The sequence below is a fragment of the Leptopilina heterotoma genome, unplaced genomic scaffold (genome assembly GCF_015476425.1).
Source record: "Leptopilina heterotoma isolate Lh14 unplaced genomic scaffold, ASM1547642v1 Lhet_107, whole genome shotgun sequence".
NCBI classification, from domain to species: Eukaryota; Metazoa; Arthropoda; class Insecta; order Hymenoptera; family Figitidae; genus Leptopilina; species Leptopilina heterotoma.
Window position 1 is genome coordinate 82,501 of NW_025110824.1, and position 20,364 is coordinate 102,864.

Consider the following 20,364-nt stretch of genomic DNA (forward strand, 5'->3'; position numbering starts at 1 on the left):
CATCAAGTGAAAAATTTGAATTCGGCAAATATTTCTTACGTCGTCGTTGTTTTTAGTGTGAATGGATTTTTGCTCAATGTTGAAAATTAGTTCTGATAAGTTATATATTGGATTTCCAATGAAAGATGTTATTGGTCTCATTGGTATGTTATCTCTGTGTTGCTTTGTGAGTCCATAAAATCTCGGAGCAATACCTTTAGTGGAATTTAGGTATTTATATGTAGTTGATAAATTTGATTTCTCTCGTTTGTGTGTGAAATTGATTAACCGATGGCGTAGCTCGGATTATGCAGGAGTATGGCTTTCTGTCACCTAGGCTAACAGTATAGTTCGCTTAGACGGTGAAATAAATACATGAAATTGTTGTCTCTCTTCCACTAGTAATTTTAAATTTTAATATAATCTTCTATATACAGTGCCGCTCAATAACTTTTGCAATTTGTTAATGTTTAAAAAATGTTATTGCAACATAAAATATTTCAATTTTTTTTGTTTTTTTAAAGCGATACAGTTGTTTAGAAAATCATCGCGTATAAATCACACTTATATAATTTTAAAGCTAGTTTTATCAGCTTTAAAACGCATTTAAAAAAAAATTTTTCGATAATTTTTAAGAATAATATGATCATTTATTTAAATAATTAGCCATTTTTTTCAATTGTTGATAACTCAAAAACGGTTTGTTTAAAAAAAACTTTTTAAGAACATAAATTGTTCATTTTTTCATGTAGAATAAAAAAAAATGTACAAAATTTTTTTTAGAAAAATAGTATATTACATTATAAGGGCAGAAAGTTCGAAATTCCTGCACTGAGAAAACTGGAGAGTCAAATTCAGAGGTTCAAAAAGTGTATGTTTCCTTTGCTTATGAAGAGAGTTAAATAGTCCTTCTAAAATAAATTTTGAATTGATAATGGAAATCTACTTGTATATTCTCTCCCATTATATCTGAGGGTTAAAAGTTGCGTAGAAAATGTGTACGACCTGATGCGCGCGAAATTATTTTTCTGACATTTTATGTATTTAAGGGGTTACACCACCCTGAACGCCTGAAAATTGGAAGGTATTTCAAAAATAAATTTTGACAAAACTATTAAAAATAAATTTTTTTACTAATTATAGTATAAAAATACATATATTTAACTGTAAAAAAAATTTTGAAAAATGAAAAAATATTCAAAAATGGCGAAGATATGGCGTTTTTTCGAAACTACATTTTTCGGAACGGTGTACATGATTTCTCAAAAACTACTCAACCGATTCTCTTTAAATTTTGTACACAACTGCTCAATAACATTCTCTATGACATGACGTAGGATTTTTTTGATATGATTTTTTTAAAAAAGTTATACATTTTTAAAGAAAATTTTTTGTACCAAAAATTTTAGACTTTTTTTCTAAGTGCTCCCATTTGCTCAAAAAATTTATTCTTTAAAAACTGCTACGTCATGTCATAGAGAATGTTATTGAGCAGTTGTGTACCAAATTTAAAGAGAATCGGTTGAGTAGTTTTTGAGAAATCATGCACACCGTTCCGAAAAATGTAGTTTCGAAAAAACGCCATATCTTCGCCATTTTTGAATATTTTTTCATTTTTCAAAATTTTTTTTACAGTTAAATATATGTATTTTTATACTATAATTAGTAAAAAATTTTATTTTTAATAGTTTTGTCAAAATTTATTTTTGAAATACCTTCCAATTTTCAGGCGTTCAGGGTGGTGTAATCCCTTAATTTAGGGGTTAGGTTGCCATATTTATTCATTTCGCGCCGGATAAGGAAGGGATTTCTCAAGATGGTTAATTTGTCCCTCTGTTATAAACTCATTTTCCCTCCAAGAGAAATGGCACGAATATCTGTCAATGGTGTATTTGAACATTTAGATTGTTATCCAATAGCTAACTCTCAAATATCAACGATTTGTCCCTCCAGATGTTTAGTCCAATACTCCAGATTTCTCAGTGTGCACTGCGCGAAATGATGCCCGAGCCGAAGCCGAGAGCATTATCGCGTAGTTTAGGGCTTTCGAATTTCTGCCCGTGTAATGTATACTATTTTTCTTTATATACGGTCGAAAGTACGCTGGGTAATTTATTTTTTAAGAAAATTGCAATCGAGTTTCATTTGACAGACGGCCATCTTTTTTTACTTTTCCTCCTCGCTTCAACGCCTCTAGCGGACACTCGTGAAGCTCTGGTTTTTTCACTGTCTCTCTCTTGCAAACAATATTCGCCTGCCCCGACATTTGATGCACGAGCGAAGCGAGTGCTTCTGGTCGGGGGCAGGCACGAAAAAAAATGTGAAAGATAAATTAATATTATATTTTCAAAAGAATTTTTCTGGTGGTACAAAATTAATTCTATGTTTCTAAAATTCTAAACATTCTAATGAAAACACTTTCATTATTTCTTCAAATTATTACAATTTTATAATAACATTTTGGTACGTATTAAAAAAGAAATTACAAAATTATTAATTATTTTATTTTTGTTTTTAATGTTTATTAAAATAATTTTTGAAAATAATTATATCAGCAAAAGATTTCGTTCATTTCAATATTCAGAGCTTGTGGATAATAAATTTATAAAGTATAAAAAGTTTTCTTGATAATTTTTTTTCTCATTTTATATTGCGATAACAATTACTCGTTAAATTGTCATTGAACTCGAAATTTTCTTATTTACCGACAGTGGTGTTTTTACCGACAGAGAATTCTTTTACTCCCGCTGTAATAGAGGTTGGGTATATGAAAATCAACCAAAACCAAACCAAATGTTTAACTTTCTGCTGCGAAATCGCAGCGGGAAATACGTACTTTCGACCGAGGTATGAAAAAAAATTTTTTTAAACTTATTTTTTGAAAAAATTTTTTTTTGCATTTTTTATATTTTTAAGTTTTAATTATAGAAATTCCCAACTTTTACTCACCACAACAAACAAATAAATTTATTGTCGTATTTATGTAATTATTTTCAACTAAGCAATTATTTAAAAAACTTTTGATCAGTTTACAAACAATAAACTTAATTATATTATCAAAAGTAATTTAAATGATTGCTGAGTTAAAATTATTAAAAATAATTACATAAATACGATAATAAAGTTATTTGTTTGTTGTAGTGAGTAAAAGTTGGGAATTTCTATAATTAAAACTTAAAAATATAAAAAATGCAAAAAAAAATTTTTTCAAAAAATATGTTAAAAAAAATTTTTTCTAAAAAAAATTTTGTATATTTTTTTTCTGATTCTACATAAAAAATGAACAATTTATGTTCTTAAACAATTTTTTTTAAACGAACCCTTTTAGAGTTATCAACAATTGAAAAAAATGGCTAATCTTCTATCTTCTATTCATAAAATCAGACTTCTGTCTGTACATTGCTCCAAGCTTGAAAATTTTTATATATTTCTTCGTTTTGAGACATTAGAATTCGAAAAATGTAAAATAAAAATTTTGTCTGTCTGTCTGTATGCAAAACTTTGTTCGTGCATCACTTGAAAACGGTTCAACCGATTAAAGTGAAACTTGTCAGTCTATTAGGTATAAACGTAACTTAAAATCATAGCCTTATCCGATTAAAAAATATTATCTTGAACAAAAGTTATGACATTTTTAAAAAAATTCGAAAAATCAAAAAATGAAAATTTTTAAATACAACAACTTATTTCTACAATAAAATTTAAAAAAAGACTTATTTTGAATTTTTTTTTCGTTTTTTTTTATCAAATTTTTTCTACAAAAATGATGATTCTTGATTTTTAAACAAGCTTTTCATGGAAAGTTATTAAACTTTTTTTATTTAAAGACCAGTATTTAAAGCAAGAAATTTGCATCATTAGACAAAAATATTGTTTCAATATTCAGTTTTTAAAATCAAGAAAGTTAGGCACGAGTTAACAAAAATATGTTTATATTGGTTGAATGTACCAGTCCTCAAAAAATTAAATATTAATTAATTCTTACATTAAGTTGGTATTGATATTTTCTAATTAATAAATCTATTTGTTTTTTTGGTAATTCTAATTTCAATTTTATCATAAAAAAAGAAAAAATTAGGAATTTTAAATCTAAAATTTAAAAGTTCAATTATTTTTACCCATAAAAAATGAAAATATTGATATCTAATTATATTTGATTTTACCTACTTATTACTTTCGAATAAGATGTTTTTTGTTTTTACAAATTATGATCCAAGATAATTTAGTAATACTGAAATGAAAATGTTACATATTTTTTATGGAATTCAATTAAAAAGAATTTTTTTAGTTTTAGACCGGGGTGAAACAGGGCATAATGGCGCAAAGCCCGATTTGACGAGCTGCTAGGCCGGGGCCCGGTCGGGTTCCCGGTTTCATGCGGGGTCAGGGCCCTGTCAGGGCAATTTCTGAACGGGATCTAAAAACTTGCCAAAAACAACCAATAGTGGTTACCTCCACGTGGTGCTTCTCAGAAGAAAAGCTAATAAATGGTTTTTATAAACTCAAAGTGCGAAATTCCAAGACTGCTAAACGGGCCCGTCAACACTGAAAAAATTACATTCTAATTTTAAGAAAAACTTCTCAAATATGCGCCAAGAATATTCCCCACTTAAATTAAGTGGGAAATATTCTTACAATACTAATTTTCTTCTTATTGTAAAAATATTTCCCACATAATCTAAGTGGGGAATATTCTTGGCGCATATTTAAGAAGATTTTCTTAAAATTAGAATGTAATTTTTTCAGTGAATGTCTGCAGAAAACTGGCAAAAATTACTGGGCCTATACTGGCATTCAAAACGTCTCATTGCTGGTAACGGCACTTAGCACGGACCAATAGTGGCACATTATTATCAGATTATTATAGGCTAAACTTTTCTATCTATGATGGCAAGTTGTAATTGAAAGTATTCCCGAGTCGAAATTTAAGCCCTACTTTCACCCTGAATTTTCAGGGTCTGTTGAGTGTTAGGAGTAGTAAAGTAGGGTCTAATTCTAATACAATAATTAGACCCTACTTTGACTCCCAAAACAGGCGGAAATTCGGCAATCTTCCATTTGGAGAAGCAAAGGAGGGTCTACTTCTAAGAAACCTATACACGGAGAGAAATTTCAGTTAATTTTTGTAAGGAAATTATGGAAAAAATTACTGTGCTTCCGTATAAAATAATTTCGTTTTGTTGGCAAAGTAGAATGTACCATTAACCAACACAGTTCCCTATTGAAAATCCCCATATGGGAAACCACATGGGATCCTATGTCAAAAACCATGTAAAACCCTACATCCATGAAGGAAACCACGTGGTTTACCATGTGGTTTCCCATGTCAAACCATATGGGAAATTGAGACAGGATTTTAGTTAGGAATAGACATGGGGAATTTGAACAGTTCATCTATGCATAAAACCATATCAAATCCCACATGTTTTTCCCAGTCAAATCCTAAACCGAATCCCATGTGAAAAATAGTATCATTTATTTATAATTATTTTCCCAAGTCAATCCCCAAGTGAAGAACAGTATCATTTATTTATAATGATTTTCCCATGTCAAATCCTAAACCAAATCCCATGTGAAAAACATTATCCGCCTTATTGAATATCCCTACATGGGAATCCACTTGGAATTTTACAAGGGATTTCACATAGGATTTTATATGGGAATTGACATAGGATTTCATGCAAGATTTCACTTAGGATTTAATGAGATATCACATAGTATTTTATTAAAGATCCAATGAAGAAATTTTCAAAGGATTAAAAATTATTTAATAAAAAATTAAATAATAAATAGTATTAGTGTTACAAGTCATCAAAAAAGTAAAAAAACGATCATTTGAAACACGTCCTCTCTGCTACAGGTTCTCAGCTTTTATATACTTCCAGAATCGTCTGAACAGCGAGAGAAGTAACTTTCGCCACCTAGCGGTGAAAGTATAGGAGCGACAGTAATCTTTAACATTACTAAGGAAACCATGTGGAATACCACGTAGGATTCCATGTGGTTTCCTACGTGGGGATTTACATGGGATTTTACTTAGGAATTCATTTGGGAATTTATTTCTACTTAAATTCCTAAGTAAAATCCCATGTAAATCCCCACGTAGGAAACCACATGGAATCCTACGTGGTATTCCACATGGTTTCCTTAGTAATGTTAAAGATTACTGTTGCTCCTATACGTTCACCGCTAGGTGGCGAAAGTGACTTCTCTCGCTGTTGAGACGATTCTGGAAGTATATAAGAGCTGAGAACCTGTAGCACAGAGGACGTGTTTCAAATTATCAATTTTTTTACTTTTTTGATGACTTGTAACACTAATACTATTTATTATTTAATTTTTTATTAAATAATTTTTAATCCTTTGAAAATTTCTTCATTGGATCTTTAATAAAATACTATGTGATATCTCATTAAATCCTAGGTGAAATCTTGCATGAAATCCTATGTCAATTCCCATATAAAATCCTATGTGAAATCCCTTGTAAAATTCCAAGTGGATTCCCATGTAGGGATATTCAATAAGGCGGATAATGTTTTTCACATGGGATTTGGTTTAGGATTTGACATGGGAAAATCATTATAAATAAATGATACTGTTCTTCACTTGGGGATTGACTTGGGAAAATAATTATAAATAAATGATACTGTTTTTCACATGGGATTCGGTTTAGGATTTGACTGGGAAAAACATGTGGGATTTGATATGGTTTTATGCATAGATGAACTGTTCAAATTCCCCATGTCTATTCCTAACTAAAATCCTGTCTCAATTTCCCATATGGTTTGACATGGGAAACCACATGGTAAACCACGTGGTTTCCTTCATGGAAGTAGGGTTTTACATGGTTTTTGACATAGGATCCCATGTGGTTTCCCATGTGGGGATTTTCAATAGGGTTTATACCTGAAAAAACGAAAATATTTTCTGTCTCTTTAACTACAAAAATTACTGTGCTACCTCAGCAAAGAAAACACACAGGAGAATAATTTGACATAAGCTATTTGTGTATGTGACATTCTTTTTTTACAATTCATGTAATGAATTAACATAAATTAAATAATGTTTGTTAATTAATTACTGTTAATATTTATTTTTTTTACATGTGACGCGATTATTATATTCCATGTATATCATATTATCAAATCAATATTTGAGGTTAAGTTGAAATTCCCGTAAACGTATTTCATGTACAAGGCACACAAGTTTGATTTGAGAATTTCTAGGTTAAGTGAAATCATGGACAAGAAAAATGATTTCATTTTCAATATATCTTTATATCACAATAAATTAAAACATAAAAACGAAAACGTTGCAAAAATTTATCTTGCCGACAGGTGAGGAAAGTACGATAGTAGCAATCGTAGCAATATTAAATGGATGTTCGTGATACTTCGGGTATCATCGGCCTTCTTCAACTTGACTTTATGCAGGCAGCACAGTAAAAATTTGTAAGCAGCACAGTCTATTTTATTAACCTGCGCATGACTATTTCATGGTACGGTTAATATATTTTGCTTTGGACCAAATTAGAAGGTCCTGGTTCAGCAATATTTAAGGTGCTTTCATCAAAGAAATATTCCGAGGCCACTTTGGAAATAAAACTGTTTTCCATATGAAATAAAATTGTGCGCAAGTCAATATTTCTATTCTTCCGATACAAATAGTTCAGTAAAAACATTTTGCACATACTTTCAGGTGACAAACACAGTAATTTTTATTGGAAATTTCTCTCCGTGTAACAAATTAATTTTTTTAATTTTTGTTTTATACAGTGTTAAAGCTCAGGAAAAGACATTCAAAAAGATACCTTTGAGCTGTTTATCTTTAACAATAAACAAAATATAAAACTTTTTGTAAAGTTTTTAATTGCTGTAGGGTGGGCAAAAGTTATTGAGCGGCACTGTATATAAAATCAGACTTTTGTCTGTACATTGCTCAGAACTTTAAATTTGACACATAATTATTCGTTTTGAGCATCAAGGATTCTAAATATACCAATAAGAAATTTCGTGTATGCATGTATGAATGGATGTATGTGTGTATATATGTACGTCACACAATCTTTGTTCGCGCATCACTTAAAAATGGCTCAACCGTTTGAAACCAAATTTTGCAAAATGTTAGACCTTGGACCAAGAAAGGTTTATAAATTTACAGATTTACAGATTGAAAAATATTAATTAGAACGGGAGATATTCAATTTTTTTAAATAATTAAAAAATCAAAAATTTTCAAATTTTACATTCTTTTAAAAAATGATTTCAAACTTTCTATAATTGAGTATAACATGTTACTTAGTCACATCTTGGAATAGTTTTTCCAAAAATAATGTCCTATAACTAAGATGTAAGTATAAAAATGTTTTCAAAAAATCGAAATTTTTCAAATTTGACATTTTTGAAAAAAATACTTTCAAACTTTCTATAATTGAGTATTACATGTTATTTAATCAAATTTTAGCATAATTTTTCCAAAAATACTGTCCTATAACGAAGATTTAAGTATAAAAATTATTTCAAAAAATTGAAAAAATCGCAAATTTCCAAATTTTACATTTTTTAATTAATTGCTTTTAAACTATCTATAATTAAGTATTACATGTTATTTAGTCACATTTTAGCATAATTTTGCACACAAAATCCTATGACTAAGATGTAAGTATAAAAATATTTTCGATATAAAAAAATTGAAAAAATTATAATTGTTATTAATTAGTGTCAAGATTGATTCAGTAGTATTTTTGGGGTCTCTGATTAAGATTTTGTCGTCAAAATAATGCAATTCATAATTATTTATCCAATTTATCCAATATTCTTTAATTGAAGGAACTTCAAAAACTTTAAAAATGGAGATGTTTTATAATAAATATTTTATGAAAAAAATGATATCGCAGGATGTCAAGAATTGTAAGTCACCTGTGATACGATACTATCATTATGATACTGGGTAAAAGCTTAGGTGGTAAAAAATTACGTTATTTTACTTTCAGATTATTTTAACTTCAACTAAAGATGTTTCGAGCAATGTAAAGACAATAAGTTAAACAGGGTCTCTATGTTTGTTTAAACAAATTCCCTGCGTTGTCCAAATTTTACCCGGTTTATTTTTTTTAAACAAATTTAAATTTACTTGATTTTAAGTTTTAGCCATAAATAAATCTGCAGATGGCTACAAAAATACTCTTTTTTTAAGTAAATATGTTATATACCAGTACCAGTCTTTGACGGGTTTTAGTTTCTACTATAATACATTTGACAGAGTGTCTACCAATTGCGCGGGGAAACCGATAAATAGCTGGGAATTTAATTTGACCAGGAAAAACCGGGAATTATCTTACCAAATTAAAAAAGTTTTATTCTATTAATTTGTTTTTAAAAACTGCTTTTTACTTTAATTTTTATTAATGTAATATTTATGTAAACAGACCCGAGTCAAAATTTAAGTCCTACTTTTAGCTTAAACTTAAACTTTTTGAAATACTCTTCGCTTTTAGCAGAAATTCTCTGAAAAAAGTTGAGGACTTTTTATAAACCTAGTAGCGGAAAATAGTCGTAGAATTATTGTAACACTTTGATAGAAATTTTCGTCGACGAGTCGCGGAAAATGATGCGCAGAAAAGATGCACAAACTCTCAGGCGGTAAACGTCACGTGAAATAATTTTGACTGACTTTGTTTACGTATTTTTTATTTTTATTTATTTTATTTTCATTTTTTTTTTTTATTTATTTTTTATTTTTATTTATTTCTTTTTTTATTTTTTTTATTTTTTTCTTAGCGATTTCAAATCAATTATTAAATAACAAAATTATAAAAAATAAAACAGTTTGTACAGGTATCATTACTTTTCAATGAGAAAGAGACTATTTTTATTTTCATTGGTATCGCGCACCTTTACGATGGAGGAGTTTGAAAATCCGGTAAGAAATTTAAAATAATTTGTGACAATTAAATACCAACTTTAAATGAATATTTTGTTTCATCAAAAAATATAATCACTCTCGAGCTTATTTCATTATAATTAAATTGTAAATAATTCTTTTAATACGCACATTATAAATTTATAGAAATTGTAGAATTATATTTTAATATTTATTTACATATTTTATATTCAAAATTTTTAGGATTGTTTATTATGAATTATTATAATTTATTATTGATTATTATAATAATATATAAGATATCAAATCATATGATTCAAAATAATTAAAAACATAATAACATACAATAATATAATTATTAATCGTTAAAAGAAGTTTTTACAGTACCCAGTAAAAAAAAACTAATTCAAATGAATTGAAACGAATTAACATTTTTGGTAGGCTCCAATTCGTATTTGTCATAAAGCGGGATTCACTCAAGCTCTTTGTATATTCAATTGAATTTAATTCAATATGTACCAATTTGTCCAAACGAATTCGCATTCGAAAGAAATGGCCAAGGAATGCATTGAATTTGTGCTAACGAATTGAAAAAAATTAAAGGCTCAAAACTTGTCCAGTGAATTGGTACGGATAGAAGGTTCGGAAGTTCAATACAGTTTCACGAATTCAGGAAAATTGCATTATGGCTCCAATTCGTATTTGTCACAAAGCGGGATTCACGAAAGCTCTTTGTGAATTCTTTTTAATTCATTTCAATTAGTTTTCGTTTACTGGGTAATTAACAGAAAAAAATTTGTTTGGTTTAATTATTATTTTCATTAAATATTATAATTCTTCTATACATGTGATAAATTAGAAATAATAAAATGGAAATAAGTGTTAAATAGTCCTTAAAGCATACTGAAATACTCTTTAAAATTCTAGAATATGATGAGCAGAAATATTTGAGATTTATAATTTTCAAAATATTGCACTTTTTCTCGCAAGCGGTAAAGAAATGTTTCATTTAATATATAAGGGCGATGAAAAAGTAGATTTGTAGCGTGCGAAACTGCGAAAGCGTAGGGTAATATGCGTGTTAGTGTTAGTTATTTAGTTTGACGAAGGAAATTATTGTTTAAATAGTGTTCGATTACATGTAATAAGTGTCGTGATTATGTATAAATGTAAGAGTGTAATTGAATATAAGGCATAATAAGAATAAAATAAATAAGAACTGAAAGAATTTTTTTTTCATTGGTTGGCTGAATTTTTCATTTTCCGCGACTATCGATGAAAGTTTAGAATACTATAGAACAAGATTTTCGCGACTGTCGCCAAATCGTTCGCGCGCCGGCTGTGTTTTCATTTTCCGCGACTGACGCTGAAAGTTTTGAATCCTTTTTCTAAATTCTCTTCGAATGTAGTTTATTTTTCCTGCAACCTGATAATATGATTTTTAAAACTTAGTGATTTTAAAAATTTAAATACTTTCCACTAAATCCGAGAGTCTTTTACAAAGTCACGGAAAATTTCAGCAACTAACCCAGCAGTCAATAAAGAAACCATTATAGCCCTAGGGAGATAAAGGGTATATTATTGACCGCTCACAGGTCAATAAAGTACCCTTTATCTCCCTAGGGCAATAATGGTTACTTTATTGACCAGCTGGGTTATATGGGAGAACTTAGCATGCACTGGTACAGGTAGCATAGAGTAACCATAATACGCTTTTGTTGTATAAAGCAAAGTATGGAACAAAGGAGGTAACCTCGTTTATGACCTCGCACAATATTGTGCTCGGTACTTAAACTCGGACGTACCTCCCTTGTTGCATAATGTACTATTATTTAGGTTTTAGCAATCGTAACGTAGGGTATAATTGCGACACAATTATTTATAACTAGCTGTCGGACCCGTCTTCGACGGGTTTTATTTTCTACTAATACATTTAAAAAGGTGTTAACAACCAGGAATTTAATTTTAATAGTAAAAACTAATAATTAGTTATATTATTATTATAAATCCTAAATTTCAATCAGTTTTTGGAGTCTAATTCGAAATAATTGTGTCACAATTAGACCCTACGTTATGACGGCTAAAACTTAAATAAAACCTATATGTTTAGGCTTAAATTTTGACTCGCGTCTGTTGTCATAAATACTACATGAATAAAAATTAAAGTATAAAGCAATTTTTAAAAACAAATTAATATAATCAAACTTTTTTAACTTGGTAAGAAAATTCCCGGTTTTTCCCGGTCAAATTAATTTCCCGGCTATTTCTCAGTTTCCCCGCACAATTGGTAGACACAGAGTGGAAGGCTCTGATCTTAAGGGACAGGTTCAAGAAAGAAGAACTGTTAAAATTGAAATTTGTCGGCCAGAGCCAAACTTTGTATTTTTTATTTATGCAGCGCATTTAAATTTACCGCCACTTAAAAGGCCCTCTATCAAATGATAGAGTCACTAACTTACTTCTTTTCAGACGTTTGAACTGATCGCGTCGTTTTTTCTATATATTCAGAGTGTTTCTATTAAACCAATATATTAATTATAATATTGAGATTATTATACTATAAATGTTATAAGATTAAGAATTTCTTTTATTAATAAAGCAGTGTGCGCAGTGATAAAGTGATAATTCGTTTACCATTATTCTCCTGAGAGAAATAAAATTCCAACAGGTTATAGGCTCAGCACGTGGTGACGAATTTTATCCTGGGAAAGAGAACAAGAACCGTATACAGGTTAGATTATAAATTCAATTTACAAAAATATTCAGAATTGTACTAATTTTGTACATCAGATTTTTGTGCTGAGAGAATTAAAGAGGAAAACAATTATTTCGAGCCATCAATTAAACATGCAGAAACAAGGACCATAAGTCCAACAGTTTATTATTAAGAAAATATAAGTGAATATCTAACGTGAAATCCTAAAATCAAGAACGTAGTACGTTTCATGATTTAAAAGTTATGTATGACATGAGGACATGTAAAAATACAACGTCCCCAGACACGTAATTTGCTTACATATCAAACATTTTTCTTCAGAGAAACAGAGAACACAAAATTTTTTCTTTTTCTCTTTCAGCACAGGAAAGTATTGAGAATCTAATTAAAAACACAAATCAATTGTTGAGTGTACATTCGCATATGCGGCCGCCACCTACCCATAAAGTAACAAAAATCTAAAGTTTAGAGATTTGGTTTAGGAGGGAGTATGCGAATGTGGACTAACAATAATTTTTTATTCGAATATTGATAACAGTGTTCTTAATATTCATATTTATAGAGATAAATGTTTGGCAGATATAATTCAGATTCATGGATGAAAATTTAGAGAACAATGGCAATGGTCAACAAAACTAGACGAGCGAGAAAACAGAACAGTCTCAACTAACTGAAAAACAATCACAAGGTATTTAAAAAAAAAGAACAGTATAATAAAATTATTTAAAAGAAGTCAGAATATGGATCCATATGTTCCTGATAATACAGAAAATTTAGAGTCTGTGTATCTTGAACGAAATACAAGTCCAAACATTAAAATAAAACATAATTTTTCAGAGAATCGAATGCCCTCAGAATCTGATTGGAGTGAACTCATCAAAGCAATGAAAGCTCAAGCTGATGCTACAAACAATCTAGCTAGCAAAATTAATGAAATGAATTCAACTATGGACAAATTATTATCAGAAGATTTAAAAGAGACAACAAAGCAGTCCAACACAACATCATTGACAGTACTTCCAGAAGTGAGTACGCTGCAAGAAAAATTAAACGAAGCAACCAATAAAGACACAAATTTATTAAGTTCTACCTCTTACGATCAGAGATCCGAACCCACTAACACGTTACAACAAACAGACACTGACACAAATAATTAGTCCTTAGCAGAAATAAACAGAACTTTTGCCCAACTGAATCGAACCTTAGAGTCAAATTTTCAGAGTAAAGTGCACATTAAGAGAGACTATAAACTAAATAACAAAAGCAATCTTGACACTTGGATCGACCATTTATATTCAGAATTAGCGTCAAATGATTTAAAAGAGATATTAACTCATCCTGAAAAATTTGAAGATGATAATTCAGAGAAAACTATTAAAAGAAAAACTTTAGTCAGAGATATTATCATATCTCATTTAGATGTAAACTATTATAAGAAAATTCTAAAAATAAATGAGCCAAGTGCAATCTTAACTAAAATAAGAAAAATCAGAAGAATAGAATCAAACATGACTAGCACTTACGTCAGAGAAAAATTATATACTATTAAGAGAGATAAGAAGGAAAAAGCAAGTGATTTTTTCGATCGGTTTGACAAAATAGTTACAGATTATGACAATTGTAATTCAGAAGAAAAATTATCTACTGAAGAGATACGATCTGCATTTTACAAAGCAGTAAAAGATAGCTGTCATGAACTAAGGTCGGCATATCTAGTAAAAAGTCAAGCAGACATACGCATGACATTAGAAGAAATAAAAAATTGCATTTTACTAGTCGAAGCAGACAAACACGGACAGATAGAGACAAAAGCAAATTTTGCAAAAAGTAATCACCATAATCAAAATTTCAAAGAACAAAAAAACTCATAAATAAATAGAGGCAGAGGAAGAGGTTCATTTAGAGATTACTTTAAGAGGTAGAGGGATTTTCAGAAGCAGAACTTTCAAAAATCAAAGATTCACACCATACGACAAGGAGAATAAACAAAAGCCAAAAAATGTCAACGCAAAATTAGCAGGTAAGAGTTCAAGTATTTCTAAAATCAAAAATGATATTACTTTTATAGCGGACCCAGGTGCTACTGAACATATAATTAATAAAGGATTGTTGCTTAGAGATTTTGTTAAGAGTACAGATGAAGTAATAAAAAGCGCAAATAAAAAGAAAAGTGCTAATATTAAAATAGACGGAAGAGGTAATTTGTAATTATTAACAGAAGAAAATAGTATAATTTGTTTAGTAAATGTTATATCTGCTTCGAATATTTCAGATAACTTGCTTTCGTTAAGAAAATTTGCAGAGGCAGGGTATGGTATATATTTAGACAATGAAACACTTAAAATATTTGATAAAGATTCAGATGAAATTTATTTAGAAGGTGATTACCAAAAACCAAACTGGATAATCAAATTAAAAGTACAAAATGACCTCAAAATCAACAATATGTATGAAAAATACACCATAACCGCAAATTTAGTCTCTCTAGAAAATTTCCTGTCTCAAACTCAAACGGATACAGAGTTTTTACTAGGAACTCAAAAACCATGTGAGTTTGGGAAATCCGGAAATTTCTGACAAAAATAAAATAGAGAATACAGAAACTATACAAGAACTATATCCAAAAACGATATATATAAACAAAATTACATCAGATTCAGAGATTGAAGAACTCAGAAAAATAAATCCAGAAAAATATTCAGAGAAAACTATAAATAAAATTAGTGAAGGAATGATGTGGCATTTAAGATTAGGACACACATCTTTAGAATATTTGAAACATTTACAGAAATCAGAACAGAAAATTAAAAATGTCAAATTTGACAAAGACATTTTAGACTGTGAGACTTGTATCTTTGCTAAAATGGAAAGTCTTCCCTTCAGAGACAAAAGAGACAGAACAAATAGACCATTACACACGATACATACAGACACAATGGGACCGATTAAACCAATTTCTTTTCCCGGAGGTAATAAATTTATTGTAGTATTAATAGATGACCACACAAGATATGCAAGAGCTTATTGCATTAAACATAAAAATGAAGCTGGAGAAAGTCTTAAAGAATTTTTAGTTCATATGAGAAATATGATAGGAAAAAATGAAAAAGTATGCTACATCAGAGCAGATAATGGTACAGAGTTTACAGGTGGTAGTTTTGCAGATTTGATGACAAAAGAAGGAATCAGTAGTGATTTCGCTCCACCTTACACACCCGAATTAAATGGAACAGCAGAGAGATTTAACAAAAACAATTCAAAAAAAAATCAGAGCACTAATGTTAGATTCAGGTTTACCTGCATCAATGTGGGGATTTGCGACAGAAGCTGCGATACATATTTATAACAGAACTCCTCACAAAGCATTGAATTTTAAGACGCCACTAACAGTATTAAATCCAGAGAAAAATAGTCACACAGGAGAAATCAAAAGGTTCGGATGTATAGCATACATAAAAGTACCAATTTCAGAGAGTAAATTTTCAGAAAGAGCAATAAAAGCGATCTTAGTAGGTTACACCCCTACTGGATATTTGCTGTGGCATCCACAAACAAGAAAATTTCTAACTTCAAGACACGTCAAATTTAATGAAAAATTAATATACAGAGATATTTACAAATCAAATGAATCAGAAATACAAATATTAGAAAACGAAGAACAATTAGAGTCTGCAAAAATTAATTCAAAAATTAAAGAAAATTCAGATGAAACAAAAACCACCAAACCAAAGAGAGGAAGACCACCTAAAAGAAAAACCATAGATATTGATGAAAAAGAATCAGAAACAAAAATAAGAAAAATGCCTTCAAGAAACGTAAAAAATCATCGATTTAGAGAACCAAATTAGGTCTACCAAGCACAGAATATAGTTCAAGATAAAGAAGAAAACAATTCAGAAAAGGATGAAAGAATCTACACTAGATTGGCTACTGTAAATGGTGATCCTACTAGCTACAAGGAAGCAATGGAATCATCAGACAAAGAAGAATGGATTAAAGCAATAGAAGATGAACTTTTATCCATAAAAGAGAATGAAGTCTGGGAAATAATAGATAAACCAACTAAAAATCAAGATGGTCGTAAACTAAATTTGATAGATTCAAAATGGATATTTAAAAAGAAAACAGATGAAAAAGGTCATTTAAAATTTAAAGCAAGATTGGTTATTAGAGGATTTAAGGATAGAAATGAATATCAACTCAGAGAAACTTATGCTCCTGTATTAAGAATTGCAGTGATTAGAACAGCACTGGCAATAATAAATAAATATGATTTGGAAGTAGTTCAATTAGACGTCAAAACAGCTTTCCTAAATGGAAAACTAGAAGACGAAGTATATATGACAATTCCAGAAGGCGCAGGTTATGACAAATGTATAAGAGAAAATAAAGTGTGTAAATTAAGGGGCACACCTAGTGTGAGTGACTGAAAAAAACGGTGATTCTTATGAATTTTTTTCAGGGAAATTATTGCTTCTAATTTTTTTTAAAGTTTTGTACATGTATATTTGTATAAATAGTGAACATTTTGTAGTTTTTTAAAAGAAAAATATCTTTTTTTTAAAAAGTTATTCGCTATCTCCTGAGTATCCGAAAAAAAAGTTCTCCCACTGCTGCAGTGATTGCGGCCTTCTCAGTGACCTAAATTAAAAAAACCAAAAAGATTATTAAACTAGATGATATTTGCCGTACAATGAACCTCTGGATGTCAAAAAATATTGAATTGCAACAAAATGGCGGAGTTTTGAAAAACGCTTTTAAATTTCGCCAAAAAAATCCGATGGTTTTTGGCATCCCAAAATTTTATTTTTCATTAAATCGAAAAACTCGAGCCTAATTGTACGGCAAATATCTTCTAGTTTAACAATCTTTTTGGTTTTTTTGATTTCAGTCACTCAGAAGGCCGAAATAACTGCAGCAGTGGGAAAACTGGTTTTTTTGGATATAACGAATAACTCTTTAAAAAAAAGATATTTTTCTTTGAAAAAATTACAAAATGTTTACTATTTATACAAATATACATGTACAAAACTTTAAAAAAAATTAGATGCAATAATTTCCCTGAAAAAAATTCCTAAAAATCGACGTTTTTTTCAATCACTCACACTAGGTGTGCCCCTTAAAGAAAACCTTGTACGGCTTGAAAGTGAGTTCAAAAGTATGGAATCAAAAATTTACAGAAGAGGTATCTAAATTAGGATTAGAAAGAGATATAAATGATCCATGTTTATTTACATGGAGGAAAGACGGAATCATGGTTTTTCTAGTATTGTATGTAGATGATATCCTACTAGCCAGTAATAGTACGCATAAATTAAAAGAGATTAAGTCAGAACTGCAACAATTTTAAAATGAAAGATCTAGGAGAACCTAAAACGTTTTTAGGAATGGAAATATTCAGAGATAGAAAGAACAAAACTATGATACTTAAACAGTCAGAATATACAGAGAAAATATTAGAAAAGTTTAATATGAAAGAATGCAAACCTCAGAGTACTCCCATGGTAACGAGGCAAATGAGAAATAAAGAAGTATTAAATTCAGAGAAAAGAAAAGAAAGAGAAAAGCCATGTAAAGCTCCTTACAGAGAGGCAATAGGAAGTCTTTTATATCTATCTGGGATTACAAGACCAGACATCTCATTTGCTGTAAACTATTTATCCAGAAAACAAGTATCTCCTACTGAAGGAGATTGGATGGACATTAAAAGAATCTTTAGATACCTGAGAGGAACTACAAATTTGGAATTAATTTTCAGAGGTGAAGGTAATGATTTAGAGGCATATTCAGATGCAAGTTTCGGAGACTGTGAAGATTTATCTTCTACTGGCGGATATCTAATAAAATTATTCAAAGATGTAATAATGTGGAGAAGTCATAAGCAAAATCAGGTAACCTTATCAACGTGTAAAACAGAGTATTTAGAAATGAGTGAAACTTGTCAAGAGTTAATTTCACTTGATAAAGCTATTAGAGACATTACGGGAAAAATATTTTACCCCGTCACAATGTGGTGTGACAATAAAGCAGCTGGAAATTGCACTCAAATGGATGGTTGTCAAAAATTAAAAGACTTCGATGATGATATTACAGAGATTAAGAGAAAACTTAAAGAGAGAGAAATCAAAGGAAAAAAGGACTCTATGTCAAAGAGACATGGAGACTATGTAAAAAATTGCGTCATAAAAGGTAAAGTGGTAGTAAAATGGATAGCTACCAAAGAAAACGAAGCAGATATAATGACTAAACCTTTACCTGAACAAAGTCATAGCTACTTGAGAAATAAAATTTTACAACAAGTTTAAATATCAATAAATTAAAATTCAAGAACAAAATAATTAATTTTTATTTATGTTACAGATTATTCTGAAGAAGATAAAGATAAATAAGGAAAACTAAAAATTACAAAGGGAGGGAGTGTCGGCCAGAGGCAAGCTTTGTATTTTTTATTTATGCAGCGCATTTAAATTTACCGCCACTTGAAAGGCCCTCTATCAAATGATAGAGTCACTAACTTACTTCTTTTCAGACGTTTGAACTGATCGCGTCGTTTTTTCTATATATTCAGAGTGTTTCTATTAAACCAATATATTAATTATAATATTGAGATTATTATACTATAAATGTTATAAGATTAAGAATTTCTTTTATTAATAAAGCAGTGTGCGCAGTGAAAAAGTGATAATTCGTCTACCATTATTCTCCTGAGAGAAATAAAATTCCAGCAAAATTAAATTATTAAAGTTTTTATTTAAATTCTTTTTAATTAGAATGAGAGAGAAAGAGTAGATCCAGATGTCTTCAGGCACACTAAAACAAAATTGGAACTTTGTGGAATCAAAGAGAATTTAAATGGGGACAAAATTTAAAGTATTAGTTATTTACCTTTTAGAGTTATTGTTAGAGTCGTAGACTCAGCAAGCGATACCTCCTTCAGTATGAGGTCGAGGAAATGACCTTGACTAGCGGAAACAGAGAATGCCAAAATTGAAAAGTCCGGGTCCAGGTATCAATGCAGATTAGATTGATCACCCCTCAGACTTGGAGTAATATACATCTCATGCATAAAGTTACGGACATTACAAGTATTCAATTACAAATAATTGCACGATTATTATTCAGATCCTCATCTTAATAAGAAATCCTGGAACTGAAGAACTGTTAAAAAGTTGATCAATTAATGGACGAGAATGACTCACTAATCCGCGGTTAATTACTGAGTCTTTGTGCTAACGACAAGCGAGGTTCAGCTCTTTAGAAGGCCACCTGTATCTCCTTAATCCAAACAAATCTTTGTAAATACGTGTAATTAATACACAAAGCATTCAACAGCTTTAGATCTACATTGTGTTTGCTTTTGGGAGTAAAAAAAGGGCTGGTAAACATTTGATTGCTCCCTATTGTCAATTTAGACTTCACTATACAGAACTGTTAGAGAAGACACTATTAGAACACTTTTAAACCTCGTAGACCCTCATACTCCTAGACCCTACAATTAGAAAAAGAAAAATTGGAAGATTTGCTCAGATTCAATTGAAGCACTTGGGATGAGTAAAAGTGGAATTTTATGTGTTTTATAGCGCTATATATACACATCAGTATTTATCAATTTGGAGTACTTTTTACATTTGCAGTGTTTCAAGTAATGCACAGTGGGCCAGAATCGAAAATTTTTGGCAAAAATTAATAACTCTAAAATTAAGAAATATTTAAAAATTTAAATTATCCTATATATTGTTTTCGGGGTCGGTGATCACGAATTTGAAGTCAGATTTACAAAATTCAAA

General features: G+C 29.8%; 2 protein-coding genes across 3 annotated transcripts in view; both read left to right on the plus strand.

Moving 5' to 3' along the window:
* LOC122502384 (calcium/calmodulin-dependent protein kinase type II alpha chain-like) overlaps positions 1 to 20,364 on the plus strand; it is a 274,765-nt gene that overhangs the window by 36,074 nt on the left and 218,327 nt on the right. The window lies entirely within an intron of this gene.
* LOC122502360 lies at positions 12,448 to 19,152 on the plus strand. Of its 2 annotated transcripts, none has more exons than XR_006301632.1 (2): positions 12,448 to 14,597; positions 18,938 to 19,152. XR_006301632.1 is itself a non-coding variant. In XM_043612384.1 (2 exons), exon 2 carries the CDS (start codon positions 13,318 to 13,320, stop codon positions 13,732 to 13,734), a length of 417 nt encoding a protein of 138 aa, XP_043468319.1. In that variant the 5' UTR covers positions 12,448 to 12,592; positions 13,157 to 13,317; the 3' UTR covers positions 13,735 to 15,139. The 2 variants fall into 2 exon arrangements, 1 of the variants encoding a protein (XP_043468319.1); XM_043612384.1 differs by lacking the exon at positions 18,938 to 19,152 and having other exon boundaries at positions 12,448 to 12,592; positions 13,157 to 15,139.